This window comes from Geotrypetes seraphini, chromosome 18 (genome assembly GCF_902459505.1).
Source record: "Geotrypetes seraphini chromosome 18, aGeoSer1.1, whole genome shotgun sequence".
Lineage (NCBI taxonomy): Eukaryota > Metazoa > Chordata > Amphibia > Gymnophiona > Dermophiidae > Geotrypetes > Geotrypetes seraphini.
The window spans coordinates 5,598,029-5,615,026 of record NC_047101.1 but is presented as its reverse complement, the minus strand read 5'-3'; the positions used below and the strand labels follow the sequence as shown (position 1 = coordinate 5,615,026).

Sequence of the window (16,998 nt, the reverse complement as noted above, 5' to 3'; positions counted from 1 at the left end):
CCCAGGCTCTCTGTGTTCTTCTAATTGCTCTTTGGGCACAACTAAGATCCAAGGCAGGATCAAAGTGCTGACGGAGAGCATCCAAGCAAAAAGTACAAATCTTTTCTTCAAGGCAGTTATAAATCCCAATAAATAAATAAGAATCTAGGACATCACCAATGGGTGGCCACCAGCCAACGTGTTGGGTCCTTATTCCCAGACCTCCAGGTCATTCACCATTGATATTTTAGTGGCTATAAGCTTGACATTAAGCCAATAGCAGTCAGTGCCAGTATTATACCCAGAACCTCAATGCCTTGGCTCAGTTTATACAGGAAAACAGAGCCAGAGGGCTAAAACAAAGTTGGTTAGCGGCCTTTGTCATAAATCGTATGGGGACCGACTTAATATATATATACTCTAGAGTAGAGAGAAGCTCTGGCGGGCAGGCTGCAAGAAGCCTGTTCACTGCGCTGCCTCCGCCAAGCCGGTCACCGCCACCGCTACTTAAGAGGCCCGGAGGTACGCCTGGAGTCAGAACTCAATGAATCGGCGAGTCCGATTTTTATTAAAAGTGAAATCGATTTGAATCTGCAAATCGGGCAGCCCTATTCCCCAGCCCTAGTCTTCAGAAAGTAAAACAGCTTGGCAAGAAAGTCACTGTCAATTCTAAATAATGATGCAAAGTCAGTGCAACAGCCATTGTGACTCCCCCCCCACCCAACCCCCACACACTAGACAGACAGGGATGAGCAAGGCCCCAGTCCCCAAGAGTCAAGCAGCAGACGGATAACAAAGGGAAACCAGTCTGTTGCATCAGAGTTGCTAAGAGGCTCTGCACACGTCTGCAATCCCAGCTGTAACGACCGAATGTGGCTTCAGCAAGTTTTTTCAGACAGTGAGTTTAGAGCTGCAGAAGAGTTCACTGATTATTACGAGAAAGGCAGCTTTTGAAGTGCGGTTGACGTTTCCAGTTATCTAAAGATAATGTGCTAGAAATTGCAAAATGAGTAGATTGTGAGCCCGTTCGAGTCCGAATGTGCCAGATGTACAAGCAGTACACTTCTCCCTCCGTCATTTGCGGCGGATACGTTCCAGCTATAGCTGCTAATATGGAAAAACCGCGAATATGAATTGTATTTGTTAATCACGTTTTTTTGTAAAAGATAGCGGTTTTGTTACTAAAACCGCGATTAACAAATACAATTCATATTTGCGGTTTATGGAAAGGATTACAACTACAGTGCTACAGTAAATATTCACAATATTGGTGGAATAATGATACAATACTTTATATATTAACAATATTTATTGAATACAAGTACTGTAATAATCTCAGGGTAAACAAAAAAGTTCAACACAGTACAGTACTGCTTTCCCAACAAGGAAAAAAAAGAAATGTTCAATACTGTACTTAAAGTGCAATACTGGAATGGATGCTGGGAAGCAGCGATTTTCAGGGTGAAAGTTTTGAAACTTCGATTTTGTAGGAGAAATCATGGAAGCCGAGTGATTACTGGTAAAAGTTTAACTTTTTTTACATCACAGCAAAAGGAAAGGAACTTTAATCATGATGTAATGTTTGGGGGCAAAGTCACCCGACGAAAAAATCGCGATTATGTGACACCGTTAGAGAGAACAGGCTCTGTCTGCGCAGCATCTGGTGCACCCCAAGGAGGCGCCACTTCCAGAAAAGTGTTCTTTACAAATAGATTCCAGTCAAAGGATGAGGGGGTTAAGAGCAGTCACCTGAGCGATGATATCTCCGTTCTCTGCGTGGACTTGAGCAATGGCACCCAGACTTCCAAGGCAGCTGAAGATCTCGTACAGCTGGAGGAGGAAAGGAACAGAGGCAGAAGCGTTAACCGACTAAAGTCAAAGCCGATGCATCTCACTCCTTTCCATTAGATCCAGCCCAGTTTTTAACATTTCGATCCCTTATCATAAAGGACTTAGTCAGTGCAAACCTAACCATGCTCGATGCTTGAAGGGTGAGCCCAGGGCTGGTCTGGCTGTGTCCCTGCTGGAGAAAGAGCGTACCGAGAACTAGGGTGACTCTGCAGTAACACCAGTCCATGGCACATCTCGGGATACCTGCGCTCAAGGACATTTGCAGATCTCTCCCAGCCAAACAGGAGCCAGGACATGCTTTAGAAATCACCTGCGCTTAGGGGGCTGATGCACAAAGCTACTTCAGACATAACTATGCAGGTAACACTGAGTTTGCACTAGAGAATGACACGGGGACAAATTTTTCCCCGTCCCCGTGGGAACTCATTTTCCCATCCTGTCCCCATTCCTGCAAGCTCCGTCCTCATCTGCACAAGCCTCAAACACTTTTAAAATCCTAAGAAGCAACATTCTAGAGCTCGGATTGTGATGTCATAATGCCTCATTCCACCAATGCCTAAGCTCCGTCCTCACCTGTACAAGCACTTTCAAATCCTAAGTGTTCGAGGCTTGTGCGGTTAAGGCAGAGCTTACAGGAATAGGACAGGGGCAGCGACGTATTTCATTGCACTATCCTGAAAACCCCTATCCCCGTGGATTCAGATACCCTTAACGATTTCCTGAGAGAAATAACTTGCAAGAGGGATAATAAAAATGCAGCTCTTCAACCTTTACCTCAGTATTCGACATCTGATACAAATCCTTGTAAGCCATATAAACCATGAAGGAGTTAATTCCTGTGGGTGGGAGAAGAGAGATTCAAAGTCAGAGAGGACTTTTTTTCTTTTTCCTTCCTGGACATGCTGTGATCATTACTGCAGCCCACTGGAATGAGGCAACTTGGCAAGGATCACGGCCGAGAAAGCAAAGCAAAGCAATGGCCTGATCCTCCTTGCTCCCAGCTTATCGTTAACCCCCCCACCCCTCAGCGGTGGGAGAGAGTTATAGCCAATGCCAACAACCCAGAAACCCAGTGCTACTAATTGAGGATGTACAACAGGAGAAAGTTAGTGAGGTATTCACTACGTCACCTCAGACCAGTGGCGGAGTGAGGGTGAGAGGCGCCTGGGGGGGGGGAGTGGCACCCCCTCCCATGCCTTCTTCCTTGCCCCCATTCTCGTTCACCATACCTTTTTAACTTCTCCAATGCGAGGGGCCCAAAAGTGATAAGCAAAAAACAAAAGGAATTGACCCCAGAATATCCACAAAGAAGAAAATCCAGAGAAAACCAAAAAAACTCTGTGGAGTGACGATGTTCCCAAATGGACTTTATTTGAAAGTGTCAAAGTTCCAAAGATATACTGAAATCATCCACATAAGAGCCTTAAAGGACCTAGTCCGCTAGGGAAACATGGTCCGCGTTTCGACAAAAAGTCTTCTTCAGGGGTCCCTGGGGGTCCTATAAAGGTCTCACTTCCGGATCACCACACAATTTTTTCCCACATACTCAACTTTATAGGACCCCCAGGGACCATTCCACAGAGTTTTTTTGGTTTGCCCAGAAGTGGTGTCAGAGAGAGCGCCGATGCCGATAGCAACGTTGCTTGTGCCGGAGAAGTAAAAAAAGGTATGGGGGAAGCAAGGGACACGTGCGAGTGGTAGGGGGAAGAATGGGGGGGGAGAGGAGGAGGGGTGATGGAGCCCAGGGTGGATTGTCCCCCTCGCCCCCTTACTTCACCTCTGCCTCAGACTATGTTCCCCATACAGCTGGTTACTCTGCACAAGGCTTGCTGATAGGAAACCGATTCTTAAGAGACGGAGAGTGGGAGTCTCATAAGAGACCTTCAGTCGTCTCTAATCCATCCCTTTGAGTCTCCATTCCATACCTCTCTAGCCAGCCCCACCCTGACCTCTCACCCTCCAAAAATGATCTCAATTAAGCAGTGCCAATCAAGCCTAGAGACGCCAAGGGTCACTGCCCAAGTCATAGCTTAAGACGCAGATTATCGGTCTTGGTTTTCCTTCCCCAGGGATGCTTCTGCGCTGACGCACAACACTCCTGGGTCCTTTAACCCCACTGCAAAAGTCACATGATAGAGAGAGAGGATTCGGAAGGGGAGAGAGAGGAGTTTACACCCTACTGAGAGATATCAAGAGTTACAGGTATGTTCCAGAGGTTCATAGACAAAATCACGCGAGACAACGGCGTGCAGACAACTGAGCGCAAGGTTGACGGCGCGCCGAAGAAAAGCACTATTTTAAAGGGTTCCGACGGGGGGTGTTGGTGGGGAACCCCCCCCCCCACTTTACTTAACAGACATCGCGCTGGCGTTGTGGGGGGTTTGGGGGGTTGTAACCCCCCTCATTATACTTGAAACCGAACTTTTTGCCTGTTTTTTAGGGAAAAAGTTAAGTTTTAAGTATAATGTGGGGGGTTACAACCCCCCAAGCCCCCCACAATGGCAGCGCAATGTCTGTTAAGTAAAGTGGGGGGGGGGGTTCCCCACCAACACCCCCCGTCGGAGCCCTTTAAAATAGTGCTTTTATTCGGTGCGTCGTCAACCTTGCGCTCAGTTGTCTGCGCGCCATTGTCTCGCGCGATTTAGTCCCGTCACCGTTCCAGAGAAGGCTGTGAAGAAATGCTGCCAGCTATTCTCATAGCCTTCAAATAAGCAAAACATTTCCATGGATTCTCCTAACTGGCATCTGTGGTATTGAGATAAAAGAACATAAGAACAGCCACACTGAGTTAGACAAAAGGTCCATCTAGCCCAGTATCCCCTTTCCAACAGTGGAACAACCCAGATCCAAGTACCAGGCAGAAACTTAAATAGTAGCAACATTCCAGACGTCATAATGCCTCATTCCACCAATGCCTAAGAGCCAAACTCATCAGTGATGCCACAATGCCTTGATTGTCCTAGACTTGGCTCATATAAGGACATAAGAACAGCCAAACTGGGTCAGACCAATAGTAAAAAAAGAATAGTTTGGAGCTACATTTCTGAAGTTCATTCCATTGGTCTTCAGAAGTACACATACGCCACACCAGCCAGAGCCATACAGGTAAGCTGTCGTAATGTTCCATTCTCTTTTCCTGGGCATGGAAATGGCAGTGTCAACAAGGCTCCCAACTGTATGCAAGCCTCAGGCACCCCAGAACCTGCTACATGGAGCACCAGCGCCAGAAGAAGAGAGGGGACCTGAGGAAAGGCCTAAGACATGTGTCTAAATGACAGCAAACAGAAAATGTGGCCTTGTGTCAACTGCAAGGACTCGATGGAAACCTACGGCTGAATTACAACATAGATTAAAGCAGAGCTCTGGCCTTGGTCCAGCAGCCTCCCTCACAAATGGCAGGACAGCGATCTAACCACATCCAATTTGGAAACAGTCCAACATGAAAGTACATTGGAATTTTTATGATGTTTGGCCAGCGACCTACTTTTGCTCATTTGGGCTTCTAATTCAGTCGCCCCCACTGGATTAAGGAGTCAAGTACTCGCCAACGAAGGCTCCCTAAATTTGTATCTTATTACTTCTCCACTTCAGTTCAGTCATGTCAGCATTGGGGATCTTCAGTTACAGAAAGACACCGTGTAAGTTGTAAGCACGATAAATTTGGCCTCAACTGCCTTGACCAACAATTCATAAACTTTGTTGTCTGCAATCCAGGCAGTGCCTACCCTGCCTTCTACTGGCTTGAGGTGCCACCACAAGCCAGTAGAAAAGACAGTAGAAAGAGAAGCTACAGCACCATGGCAGTCTTTTGAGTTCAACCCAAAACTTGGGATAATTAATTGAACAACATGTGGGTAATACGTGAAATGCAGAGACTACAAAAATTCAAAATCACCCACTACTAGTTACAACATCACTTTCTTCTAGGTGTAAAAAGTGCTCAGGACCAATTAATGGTGAAAAGATCGCAAACGGGGTTATACCCCAGAAAGCTGTGCCTTTTTTGTTCAATCACTGCACTTGAGTGGTCAATAAACAATCCCATATATATCAACAATTGTACTCATCTCCCATAACATGCATTTTTACACTTAGAAGAAAGTGGTAGAACTAGTAGTGGGTGATTTGATTTTATTGTCGTCTTTTAGTTCAGCCTTAATTGGCCACATTTGACTAAACAGGAGAAAATTATAGAGAAATGACTGGAAGAAAGTGAAGGTTAAGCAGCAGGCCTACACGGGCACCACGAAGAGCCCAACAAACCACTTTGAAAATCTTTATATGGCGACAGGCCAGACAAAGGTTCTCCTCCACCACTCAACACCACAATCCCCTCTTTCACAGGATCTAGTCCCGACACAAACCTTTCTGCCTGATGAGTGTCTCCACTTCTTGCTTCACGCTGTCGTTCCAGTGGGTGATGTCCACGTGTAAAGAGTAGTCACAGCAGGTCTTCCCGTCAGCCCACTCCCTCCACTTCTCACAGGCCTCCATCAAGCTGCATTCGGGCTCGGGTACGACATGATCAACTTGGTGAGAGAGAGAATGAAAAAGCTCAAAGCAGGGTCAAGCAAAACGAAGATCTTCTTCACGTACACAGTAGCAGGACTCTACTGGTCCTAGTTACCTAAAATTTAGGTATAGGATTTCCTGCTAACACAGCAAGGAGGACAAAGCACAGTGCGGGCATGGCAAGAGGGGCCTTAAACCTTCACTCTTGACCACCAGTTCCAACTGTGCTTTGGGCATGTCACTGATAATTTGGTAACTCGTGTGTTCACGTTTCTGTTTGCTTGTTTAGTATACAAGCATTTATGCCATTAGCATAGCTACACGTGGGCTTAGGTGGGCACAGGCCCACCCAGTCTAGTTTATTTATTTATAGCCCATCTTTAACAAGGTGGGTCACTAAGTAATCATTACAAACATTCATAAACAAACAATTAGCACATCGTTCAGCTCCAAAATAAGTCAACACCCATATTCCATTTCACAAAAAAGATATCGCTTCTTAAAAGTATTCAAATCTCCCTGTTGTCTAATGTAAAGCAGGATATTGTTCCAAGTATCAGGACCAAACACAAGAAAACAAACCATTTTGGTCTGCTCAAGTTAAGCGATATATTAAATTTTAATTTTTAAAAAAAATTCAAATTTATTTATAACCTCACTATACCTTGGGCAGTTTAGAGCGGTTTACAGCGAGAGAATCTAATCTAATCTTCAATTTATATACCGGGTCATCTCCCAGCGGAGCTCGACGCAGATGAATTACATTAATTGCATGGCTGAAGTTCTTAAACAGATTTAGCGAAACAAATACATGGTCCAAATTATATTATTTGTATGGCTGAGATTTCTGAAATAAATTTATCATACAGGTAAAACAAGCATCGTTGGAATGCAATTATCAGCACGCACGTTATAGGACTGCCCCTGTTAACCCTTTCAGGACCAAGGGACATATTTGTCCCATAATTTTAAAATCCTATAAATTTTGATTGGGATAGTCTACAGTTCTAAATTTGATATGTACGGATTCCATATGATACTGCCTTTATGTAAACAAACTGGTTCCGACATTCATTCATTAGCGTCGTTGCCAGATTGACGAGAAGATTCACTTGCCACACTGTCCATAAGCCAGAAGTGTGATTTTTTTAAATAAAAATAATGATATTTCACAAAAAAAAATCAATTTTTTGGCATCTGCAAGCCCTTTTTACCATAAAAATGTCATCAAAACCACAAAAATTGGCCTACGATCCTTATGGTCCTGAAAGGGTTAAGAGGCTGCTCTTAAAAACGTGTCAATTCTCCCTCTGATGTCACTTTCTAGGCGCGAGACCCGGGAATGATGCGAGAGAGCCCCGTGCCAGGAAAATTAAAGAAGTACAAAGGACGGGAAGGAGAGGGGCGCACACGTGTGGCGGGGATCGGGGCGGACCGGTCCCCTCCTTACTGCGCCACTCCACGGCCCTTAAGAGTCCAGCTTCATCAGGAGGAAGCCGCAGAGGATTTCTAAGATGGCTTATGTTTTTCTTTAATTAGGGCAAGGAAGACAGAGTTCACCAATAAAGACCTGAAAATGCTCATTCGGGACACCCTGTGAACAGTACGTATGAACACTGTGTTCCTTCTCTTGTATGTGCTGCCAGTACAAACTAGAGCAGCAACGCCAAGCGACCCATGGAGCCCAGCCGCAGTACCAGCACCAGCTCACCCGGGAAGCCCACACCGCAGCTGTAACACTGAAGAGAAGCCCGTCTAGCACTCTTTTCATCACTGCCAATATATTCACTGGTGTCCGAGCACCTCAAGCCCCCCCCCATCTCTCTAAACCTTCCATTTCAAATCCCCCTCGCTTCACCCTTACACTTACTTATCATTGTGGTTCCCCCAGCTAGGGCTGCTTTGGTGCCCTGGAAGAAGTCGTCCACGGCCGTCATGCCTCTGTAGGGCATTTGGAGGTGAGTGTGGACATCAATCCCTCCTGGGATCACCATCTTCCCGTTTGCCTCGATGATCTTCACCCCTCCGGGAACAATCAGATTGTCTCCAATTTGCCTGAAACAAGAACGAGAGAGCCAGTGGAGGAGGTTTCCACCAACAGATCACACCTTTCCATAACTGCCAAGTCCTACCACTTGAAAACTGTGGTGGCTACAACCTTCATCCAATTATACCTGCACTCCTGAGCTGAGAGTGGGATCCTAGTCACTGGAGAAACAGCGCTTAAAAGGAGCGTTACAGTTCTCCACACGCATTGCCAAATCCCTAATGCCCACGGAGCCCCTTCGGAGGTGGCCTAGTCACTGGCACACAACCAAATCAGCTGATGGAAGTCAATCTCAGTCACTACTTTTTTCTTCTTATTACTGTGTCAGATCCTGCTTGGTCTCTGGCCTATCCCTTTACTTTCCCAACAAAACGATCATTTCTGTCTGTCCCAAGCTTTTTTTTTGTTCCCACCATTCTATTTGTACTTACTTTATTAACCCATCTTCCATGTAGAGGTCTGCGAAAAAAGACTGGTCATCGTTGACTATTCTCCCACCTTTCACAAGGAGACGATCACTCTGCGGAGAAAGAGGGAAAAGGCTCGGTATTACATAGTCATGGCTAGTTTGGACACAGAGCAGAGAACAAAGCGGTCGGTGTACTTGCAGGAGCTCTGGGGGGGGAGGGGGGGAAAGAAACCGTTAGCTTATCCGTGCTGTGGCCAGTGTTACGGAAGATGCTGATACATTTACTCACACGCATAAGCCACAACATTCGGGTCTGTCCTTTTCACTATCGCCTTGACCCGATTTCTCCTGACATTAGCTTCACAAGCACAAGGAGATGCAGCCTCATGGTTTCTACTATGGAGCTCTGAGGAGCAAGGAGTTTTTTCAAGTTTTTAAGTTTTATTAGGATTTTATATACCGCCTATCAAGGTTATCTAAGCGGTTTTTACAATCAGGTACTCAAGCATTTTTCCCTCTCTGTCCCGGTGGGCTCACAATCTAGCTAACGTACCTGGGGCTATGGAGGATTAAGTGACTTGCCCAGGGTCACAAGGAGCAGCGGCGGGGTTTGAACCCTCAACCGCAGGGTGCTGAGGCTGTAGATCCAACCACTGCGCCACACACTCCTCGGAGCAAGTCCTAACCGAGATAATCCAGCGCTACCAGCCCGGGGCTTAGCCTGAACTTGAAGACCGGACATACACAAACTATTATAGCAGCCTGACTTCTTATTTAAAGAGTTTAATAAGCACTTCCTATATTGGCTGCCCGGAGGAGAATTTGAAGCCCGATTGGTCACCCTATCCAGGGTGGACGTTGCCAGTCGCATTCCTAAAACTGCAAACAGCAGTGGGCGGTTTGATTTTGAAGGCAACCAGAAGGATAAGTTGGAAAGAGAAATAAAATTCTGGAAAGGTGCTTCCCATCCTGTCCTGTGTGCCAACTGGAGCCGCGTTCTGCTTAGCCGTCATTGTAGGATGCAGCCCGGGCAACTTACGAGAGCGCCAGCTGCTTTCTCTTTTGCTGGAAATGATCCGGAAAGCAGGAAGTAAGCTACATTTCTGAACCATTCCCATGACCGTGTTTCAGAAATCCGCAACATGTGCAGCCGAGGGCTTAGCAGTAGTCAAAAAGGAAAGCCGAGCGTCGGGAAATATTTTCAGCTCAGCAAAAACCGCTGCCCTTGTGAAATGAGATCTCTTGATCAGCCCAGCGCACCAGTTCACCAACTTGAATCGATTCACTGGGTTTCCAATTTCTTTTATTGAACTGGATGCATTAGAGCAGTGGTTCTCAACCCTGTCCTGTCGGGTTTTCAGGCTAGCCCTAATGAATATGCGTGGAGCAGATTTGCATGCCTGGCACTTCCATTATATGCAGATCTCTCTCATGCATATTCATTAGGGCTATCCTGAAAACCCAAATGGCCTGGTGGTCCTCCAGGACAGGGTTGGGAACCACTGCATTAGAGTAGAAAACTCCATGGATATTAAATTGAATTCACGCCTTTTCAGATGCAACTCAAAGTGAATTACATTCAAGTACAGTAGTGAATCGATTCATTCAGGAAAAAAATAAAAATAAAAAAAATCGGACTCACCGACTCCTGACATACCTCCTGAAACAGCAGCAGCGGCTGCAACTGCTGTGGCCAGCCAGCAGAGGCAGCGCTCTGCTCAGAAGTGTCCAAAGATAATGTTGTTAACTTCCACTAGCTTTGGAGACATCTGAAGAAAGGAGCTTAGGGTCTTCAGCATCTCTGGACAACACTCACGTTGGTTCCATAAGAGATGAGAGTCTGCAGGGAATCTACTGGAGTTCTCCACTAGACAGTATGACTGTGGAGGGGATATGAAAGAGAAAACTATACACACTGAGGTAGATGGACATGAAGCTGGGTATGGTAGGGGAGATGGGATTTTGAATTGGGGGGAAGGGGGGGGCAGGGAAAGAGAAAATGAGATGCTGGACCTGGGGTACAGAGGGAGGAAGGGGGGCAGGAGAGAAAGAGAGAGATAAAAAAAAAAGAAAGAAAAAGCTAGATTGAGAAGGAGGTAGGGAGGGAAAGGGGAAAAGAAATGCTGGACTGGGAAGGGCAAAGAAAAGGAGTTGGACCGGACAACGGACCTTCAACTCACACGCCAAACGTTAGATGGATATTGGAAAAACGTAAAGAATACCAGAAACCCCTAGACCTTTGCTTCATCGACTACAGCAAAGCTTTTGACTCTGTGGATCACAATAAACTATGGAGAACTCTAGTGCAAATGGGAATAACCCAAACACATCTCTCAGCTGGTAGAGAGCCTATATGAAAATCAACTAAATATGGCAACAACTAAATATGGCAACCCTGTAAACTGCACACTATGTTGGTTTAGATCCCTAGTATGTGTCGAATTAGGGTAAAATCTTGTATCAAAAAACTTGTACTGCAACTATGTCAACTTGTAACTCGTTCTGAGTTATTTGGGGAGAATGGGAGAGAAATTGAATCAAATTAATCATCAATCTAAATAATAAATGGCTGGATTTTAGCATCAGCAAGCTCAAATTTTCAAGCTCTGCAGTTTCAAAATGTAGCGAGTAACTTCCAAAACGGGATTTTCTTTTGAAAAGAAATGTTTTGTTTTGCGACTACTTTTAGACAGCTCAGTATTAGTAAGGGGAGTAAGCAGTCCCCCCCCCCCCCTGTCCTCTAGTGCCACAAGCCAATTGAGTTTTCAGGATATCCACAGGATATCTGCATGCAAATACATCTCATGCATATTCAGCGTGGATGTCTCGCAAACCCAACCAGCTTGCAGCACTTGAGAAGAAGAGTTTTTACCCTTGCATTAGTATCTGAAATTTGACGAATGCAATGCAAAGCCCCAGCTAATTTAGGAAAACTTTTTCTCCTCATAGGCACAGACCGGGACTAGAGAGGTACATCATTCATGTACCTAGCCCACTCTCCCAGTAAGTAAGAGTTCCCAAGATTTCCCCTGCTTTAGCTCTTCTTCCAACCACGTTGCTCTCCCGAGAAACCCCCTTTCCAATATGCCAGTCTACTCCAGAAGTTAGGACCTGCATAGAGGGAAATACCCTGACAGAGGACGTGCACCTTGTGTGGATTACCGACTCCTAACAAGGACAGGGCGTACAACAAAATAAGGTGAAATTAGCTTAGTGGGGTTTTAAAAAGGTTTGGATGATTTCCTAAAAGAGAAGTCCATAGGCCATTATTGAAATGGTTTGGGGAAATCCACTGCAGCATAGAATCTGTTTTGCTACTTGGGTTCTAGTTTGGGACCTGGCTTGGCCACTGTTGGAAACAGGATACTGGGCTTGATGGACCTTCGGTCTGTCCCAGTACAGAAATCTGTATGTTCTTATGTGAGCTAAGTATAGGACAGTCAAGCCATTGTGACATCACTGATGAGTTTGACTCTTAGACATTGGTGGAATGAGGCATTATGACATCACAATCTCAGCTCTGGAATGTTGCTACTTTGGGTTTCTGTCTGGCACTTGGGTTCTGGGTTGGCACTTAAGAAGAATTGTAATCAACTAAATAATTACACATTACTGACAATGTTTAATAGGAAAATATTTCAAGGCACATCAGAACATAAGAACAGTCCAAAAAAGCCCAGAATCCTGTGTCCAACAGTGGCCAACCCAGGTCCCAAGTAGAGTAGCAACATCCCAGAGCTGAGATTGTGATGTCATAGTGCCTCATTCCACCAATGCCTAAGAGTATAACTCATCGGTGATGTCACAATGGCTTGATTGTCCTGCACTTGACTCACATAAGAATTGCTATAGGACAAAGTGAAGCCCAGCATCCTGTTTCCAACAGGGCCAACCCAAGTCCCATGTAACTAGCTAGATCCGAAGAAGAAAACCAGATTTAATGCTGCTTATCTTAGGAAGCCTATGGACTTCTCTTGTAAGAAATAATCCAAACATATTTTTTAAATCCTTTTGATTTCACCACATTCTCTGGCAACAAATTCCAGTGTTTAATTACACGCTGTGTGAAGAAATATTTTCTCTGGTTTGTTTTAAATCTACTAATTAGTAGCTTCATCTCATGCCTCCTAGTCCTAGTATTTTTGGGAAAAGTAAACAAACAATTCTCATCTACCCTTTCCATTCTACTCAGTATTTATAGGCTTCTATCATATCCCCCCCGAACCGTCTCTTCTCTAAGCTGAAGAGCCGTAGCCCGCTTTAGCCTTTCCTTATAGGGAAGTCATTTTCATCGCCCTTCTCGGTACCTTTTCTAATTCCGCTATATCTTTTTTGAGATGCACAGTATTCAAGGTGCGGCCGTACCAAAGAGCGATACGAGGGCATTACAACATTTTCATCTTTGTTTTCTGTTCCTTTCCTGATAATTCCTAACGTCCTATTTGCTTTCTGAGCCAAGCAGGAACAGATGCGATACCACAGACACTGCCTTCTTTTGTTGAACCGGATGCATTAGAGTAGAAAACATTTAATTCAGGCCTTTTCAGTTGCAGCTCAAAGTGAATTATATTCAGGTACAGTAGGGTGGGTTTTTTTTCCTTTCCGGTCCCTGGAGGGTTTACCACAGGTTAAAAAGCATTAATTTTATTTTTATTTATTCAATTTTCTATACCGTTCTTCCAAGGGAACTCAGAACGGTTTACCTGAATTTTATTGAGGTACTCAGGCACCCTGCAATAGTTTTGGAGTCAGCATACATTTCCCGCGCGCTAGAAACAGAATTTATATTTTTGCGCCGAGATGCATCTGGGGGCAGAGAGAGGGCGAGTTGTTCACTAATTGGTTAGTGCAGCTACATCACCGCATGCTAACCGATCAGAACACGGTTAGCGAATGAACGCCTACCACCTATAAAATGGCCGGCTGTAAGTTCTCGTGCGCTAATGAGAAAATTTGCACATGGCTATTAATGTGAATAATGGAAAATAGAGCCATTTTACCGCCACGCTAAAAGTGGCCTCAGCATGCGAGAAGGAGCCGCGCTGGGGATAGTGCTGGTCACTTTTTAGCACAGTTTAGTAAAAGGGACCCTAAATCTATACCCAGTGGTGGAGCAAGGGTGAGCAGCACCCCGCCCCCCCCTTCCCCGTACCTTTTTAATTTTGGCGCGAGCAGCCACAAACTTTCTGCCCGCGTCGGCTCCGGCGCTCTCTCCGACGTCGCTTGCCAGCCGCGGGACCCGGAAGTGACATCAGAAAGAGCACCAAGTCGGTGGGCAGCAAGTCGGTGGTTGCTCGCGCCATAGTGGAAGGGGTGCGCGCGCAGCAGGGGGAGGAATGGGAAGGGGGTGGGTCGGAGAGGAGGAGAATGCTGGCGCCCCGAGCAAGATGACGCCCGGGGCGGACCGCCCCCCTCATCCACCCACCCCCTTCCTACAGCACTGTCTGTACCTCTGACCAGATTCTTACAAAATGAATTATATTATTGGGGCGGGGCAGTAGCCTTGATCCATTAGATACCAAATGACCTCATGCCTCTGAATAGACAGTGCTTGGAAATGAGTTTATGATTTCCCAGATGTGGCAGAGGAGAAGGTTGCAGGATAATGGAGGTACAGGGAGAGGCTAAGTTAGACTTATGAGGAAGAGCCCTGTCCAGCTGAATGGCGACTAGTCTTCTTAACACATACATAGCCAAGCAACCTTCTTGAAACAGCTGGAATCAAAACCTCAGAGTAGGGACAATAGCTAACAATACAGTATGATGTGAGGTTAGAATAAGTTGACCAGATGAACTCTGGGCCACAAAAGACAATCTGAACCAATCCAGGAGATTTACAGACTCGTTGCAAGAGTCTCTTGAATTAAAAATCTATGAAGGCGGTAGAGAGAAACCCGGAACAGTCTAAGGGCCGGGTCTTTAACGATGGCCGCTAAACCGGCTCCAGTCGGTATTTTACAGCGCAATTATCAGAGCATCTCACCGTGGCCTTTTCCGAGCTTCCTAGCAGCCTTCGACTCTGCCATGCAAATGTAGACTACGAGGTCATCGCTATTAAAATTAAGGGCTGGGGGGGGGGGGGGTCCATGCATCTTTTTATCCATCACAGAGGAGGAGTGAAATCATCTGCCTCTCCAGATAAGAGCTTTGAAGACACAGCAGTTAAGAGCAGTGTTATTTAGCCAGGCATTTGGGCTAGCAAACCGAAGTCTCTACTCTTCTTAAAAGGAGAAACGATTTGCATAATTTTTTTTTTTTTTAAATATTATCTTTATTAACAATTGCAAAGGAACAAACAACCACGAGCAAGACAGCAGGAACATAGAAGACAGTTTGTATTATTTTTGGCTGTTGACTATGTTCATATTTCTTTTTCCCTGATGTCGTTTCTGCTGTTGTGATGTTGTTTTTTTGGTAAGATGTTTTCGTTTAATGTTACGTGATCACTGTCCATTGAATTTGTTTGCTCTCTGCGTGTATTTTGATTATGCATCATTGTGATCTTTATAACTTTTATGCTGATTATAAATACAATCAATATTTATTTCTACTCCTTTAAGTATAAAAAAAAAAAAGTTTAAAATCCACATTCTAATAGTGATGATAGTCTGGGCCAAGTATTTCAGATTTAGGACTTTAAATTATCACAAAGATGTCCAGAGAGCGTAATAGGGCAGAGTACGGTACTGGGGTTCAAGAAAGGATTGGACAATTTCCTGCTGGAAAAGGGGATAGAGGGGTAGAGATAGAGGATTACTGCACAGGTCCTGGACTTGTTGGGCCGCCACGTGAGCGGACTGCTGGGCATGATGGACCTCAGGTCTGACCCAGCGGAGGCATTGCTTATGTTCTTATGTTATGTCATCATGACATCACCCATTGCTGTGGAGCTTAAGCAGCAGAAGGCTGGAAATAGGTGAGTGTTGCATTGGGTGAATATAAGAATAGCCTTACTGGGTTAGACCAATAGTCCATGAAGCCCAGTAACCCGTTCTCATGGTGGCCAATCCGGGTCCCTAGTACCTGGCCAAAACCCAAGGAGTAGCACCATTCCATATAGAATCTCAAAGAAATAGCAAGATTCTGGAACCCCAATGAGAGCAACATTCCAGAGCTGAGATTGTGATGTCATAATGCCTCTCCACCAATGCCTCAGAGCCAACCTCTTTAGTGATGTTACAATGGCTTGATTGTCCTATACTTGGCTCATATAAGGACATAATAGCCTTCCTGGGTCAGACCAATGGTCCATCAAACCCAGTAATCCATTCTCACAGTGGCCAATCCGGGTCCCTAGTACCTGGCCAAAACCCAAGGAGTCACAACATTCCATGCTACCTAGGTGAAATAATTTTTTTAAGTTATCATTTTACATAACATTTTTTAAAGGCGTAACTTACACCGAGGAAGAGCTTATCTGTGGCAAATGACTGTCTCATGACAAAACATTAGATTAGAAATCTTGATGATAAAATGAGTGAATGCAACCAGGAAGAGCAAGTCATTTCTTCTTCTGGCAGCTTTTCTCTGGGTGATAAATAGTATGTTAACTGTTAACTGAAAGACTAGAACATTCCCCTTAATTTTCTGACCCCTGCACGAGCTATTCCTTGCTTGTGAACAACTGGCTGATGTATTGAAGACACCAACTTAAGTCAAAAGATTACCCAAAATGTTGCTAGGAGTTGACGACTTCCTGGACATGTCAAACTGGTGTACACGTGCAATCATCAGGTCCGTGGTATACCCTAAGTGCAATGAGAAAGGAAGAACTTGGAAGCCCGACTCATCAGCCCTGCGACGGTCTGGCAAGGAAAAGCAGAAAAAAAGATGGTAGGTGGCCGTGTCCAAGCGTAATCGGGCAAAGCACAGGGAGTTAAATCATTGCACAATGCCTGGGAAGGGGTTTACTGGAGACAGTGCGCACAGATCTGCCCTAGGCACCTCGGAATATGTTCAGGATGGGCCAATTTCTGTCCCCATGGTAAATTTAAAAATGCATTTAGCCAAATGCGAACAAGAAAGGGATTTGGGGGTGCTGATAGACAGAACCCTAAAGCCATCGGCTCAATGCGCGGCGGAGGCGAAGAAAGCAAATAGGATGTTAGGAATGATTAAGAAGGGGATCACGAGTAGGTCGGAGGTCGTCATAATGCCACTTTACAGAGCAATGGTCAGACCACACTTGGAGTACTGTGTC

General features: G+C 45.3%; 1 protein-coding gene across 5 annotated transcripts in view; it reads right to left on the bottom strand.

Annotated features, from left to right (window-relative positions):
- The window catches only part of DPYSL3 (dihydropyrimidinase like 3), a 76,352-nt gene that overhangs the window by 16,303 nt on the left and 43,051 nt on the right, over nucleotides 1-16,998 (bottom strand). For all 5 annotated transcript variants that reach the window (XM_033927034.1, XM_033927038.1, XM_033927036.1 and 2 more), the window contains exons 2-6: nucleotides 8,821-8,909; nucleotides 8,213-8,397; nucleotides 6,195-6,359; nucleotides 2,605-2,666; nucleotides 1,729-1,809 (exon numbers count right to left, since the gene is read on the bottom strand). In XM_033927034.1, coding sequence (XP_033782925.1) covers nucleotides 1,729-1,809; nucleotides 2,605-2,666; nucleotides 6,195-6,359; nucleotides 8,213-8,397; nucleotides 8,821-8,909 — 582 coding nt within the window. The remainder of the gene's footprint in view (nucleotides 1-1,728; nucleotides 1,810-2,604; nucleotides 2,667-6,194; nucleotides 6,360-8,212; nucleotides 8,398-8,820; nucleotides 8,910-16,998) is intronic.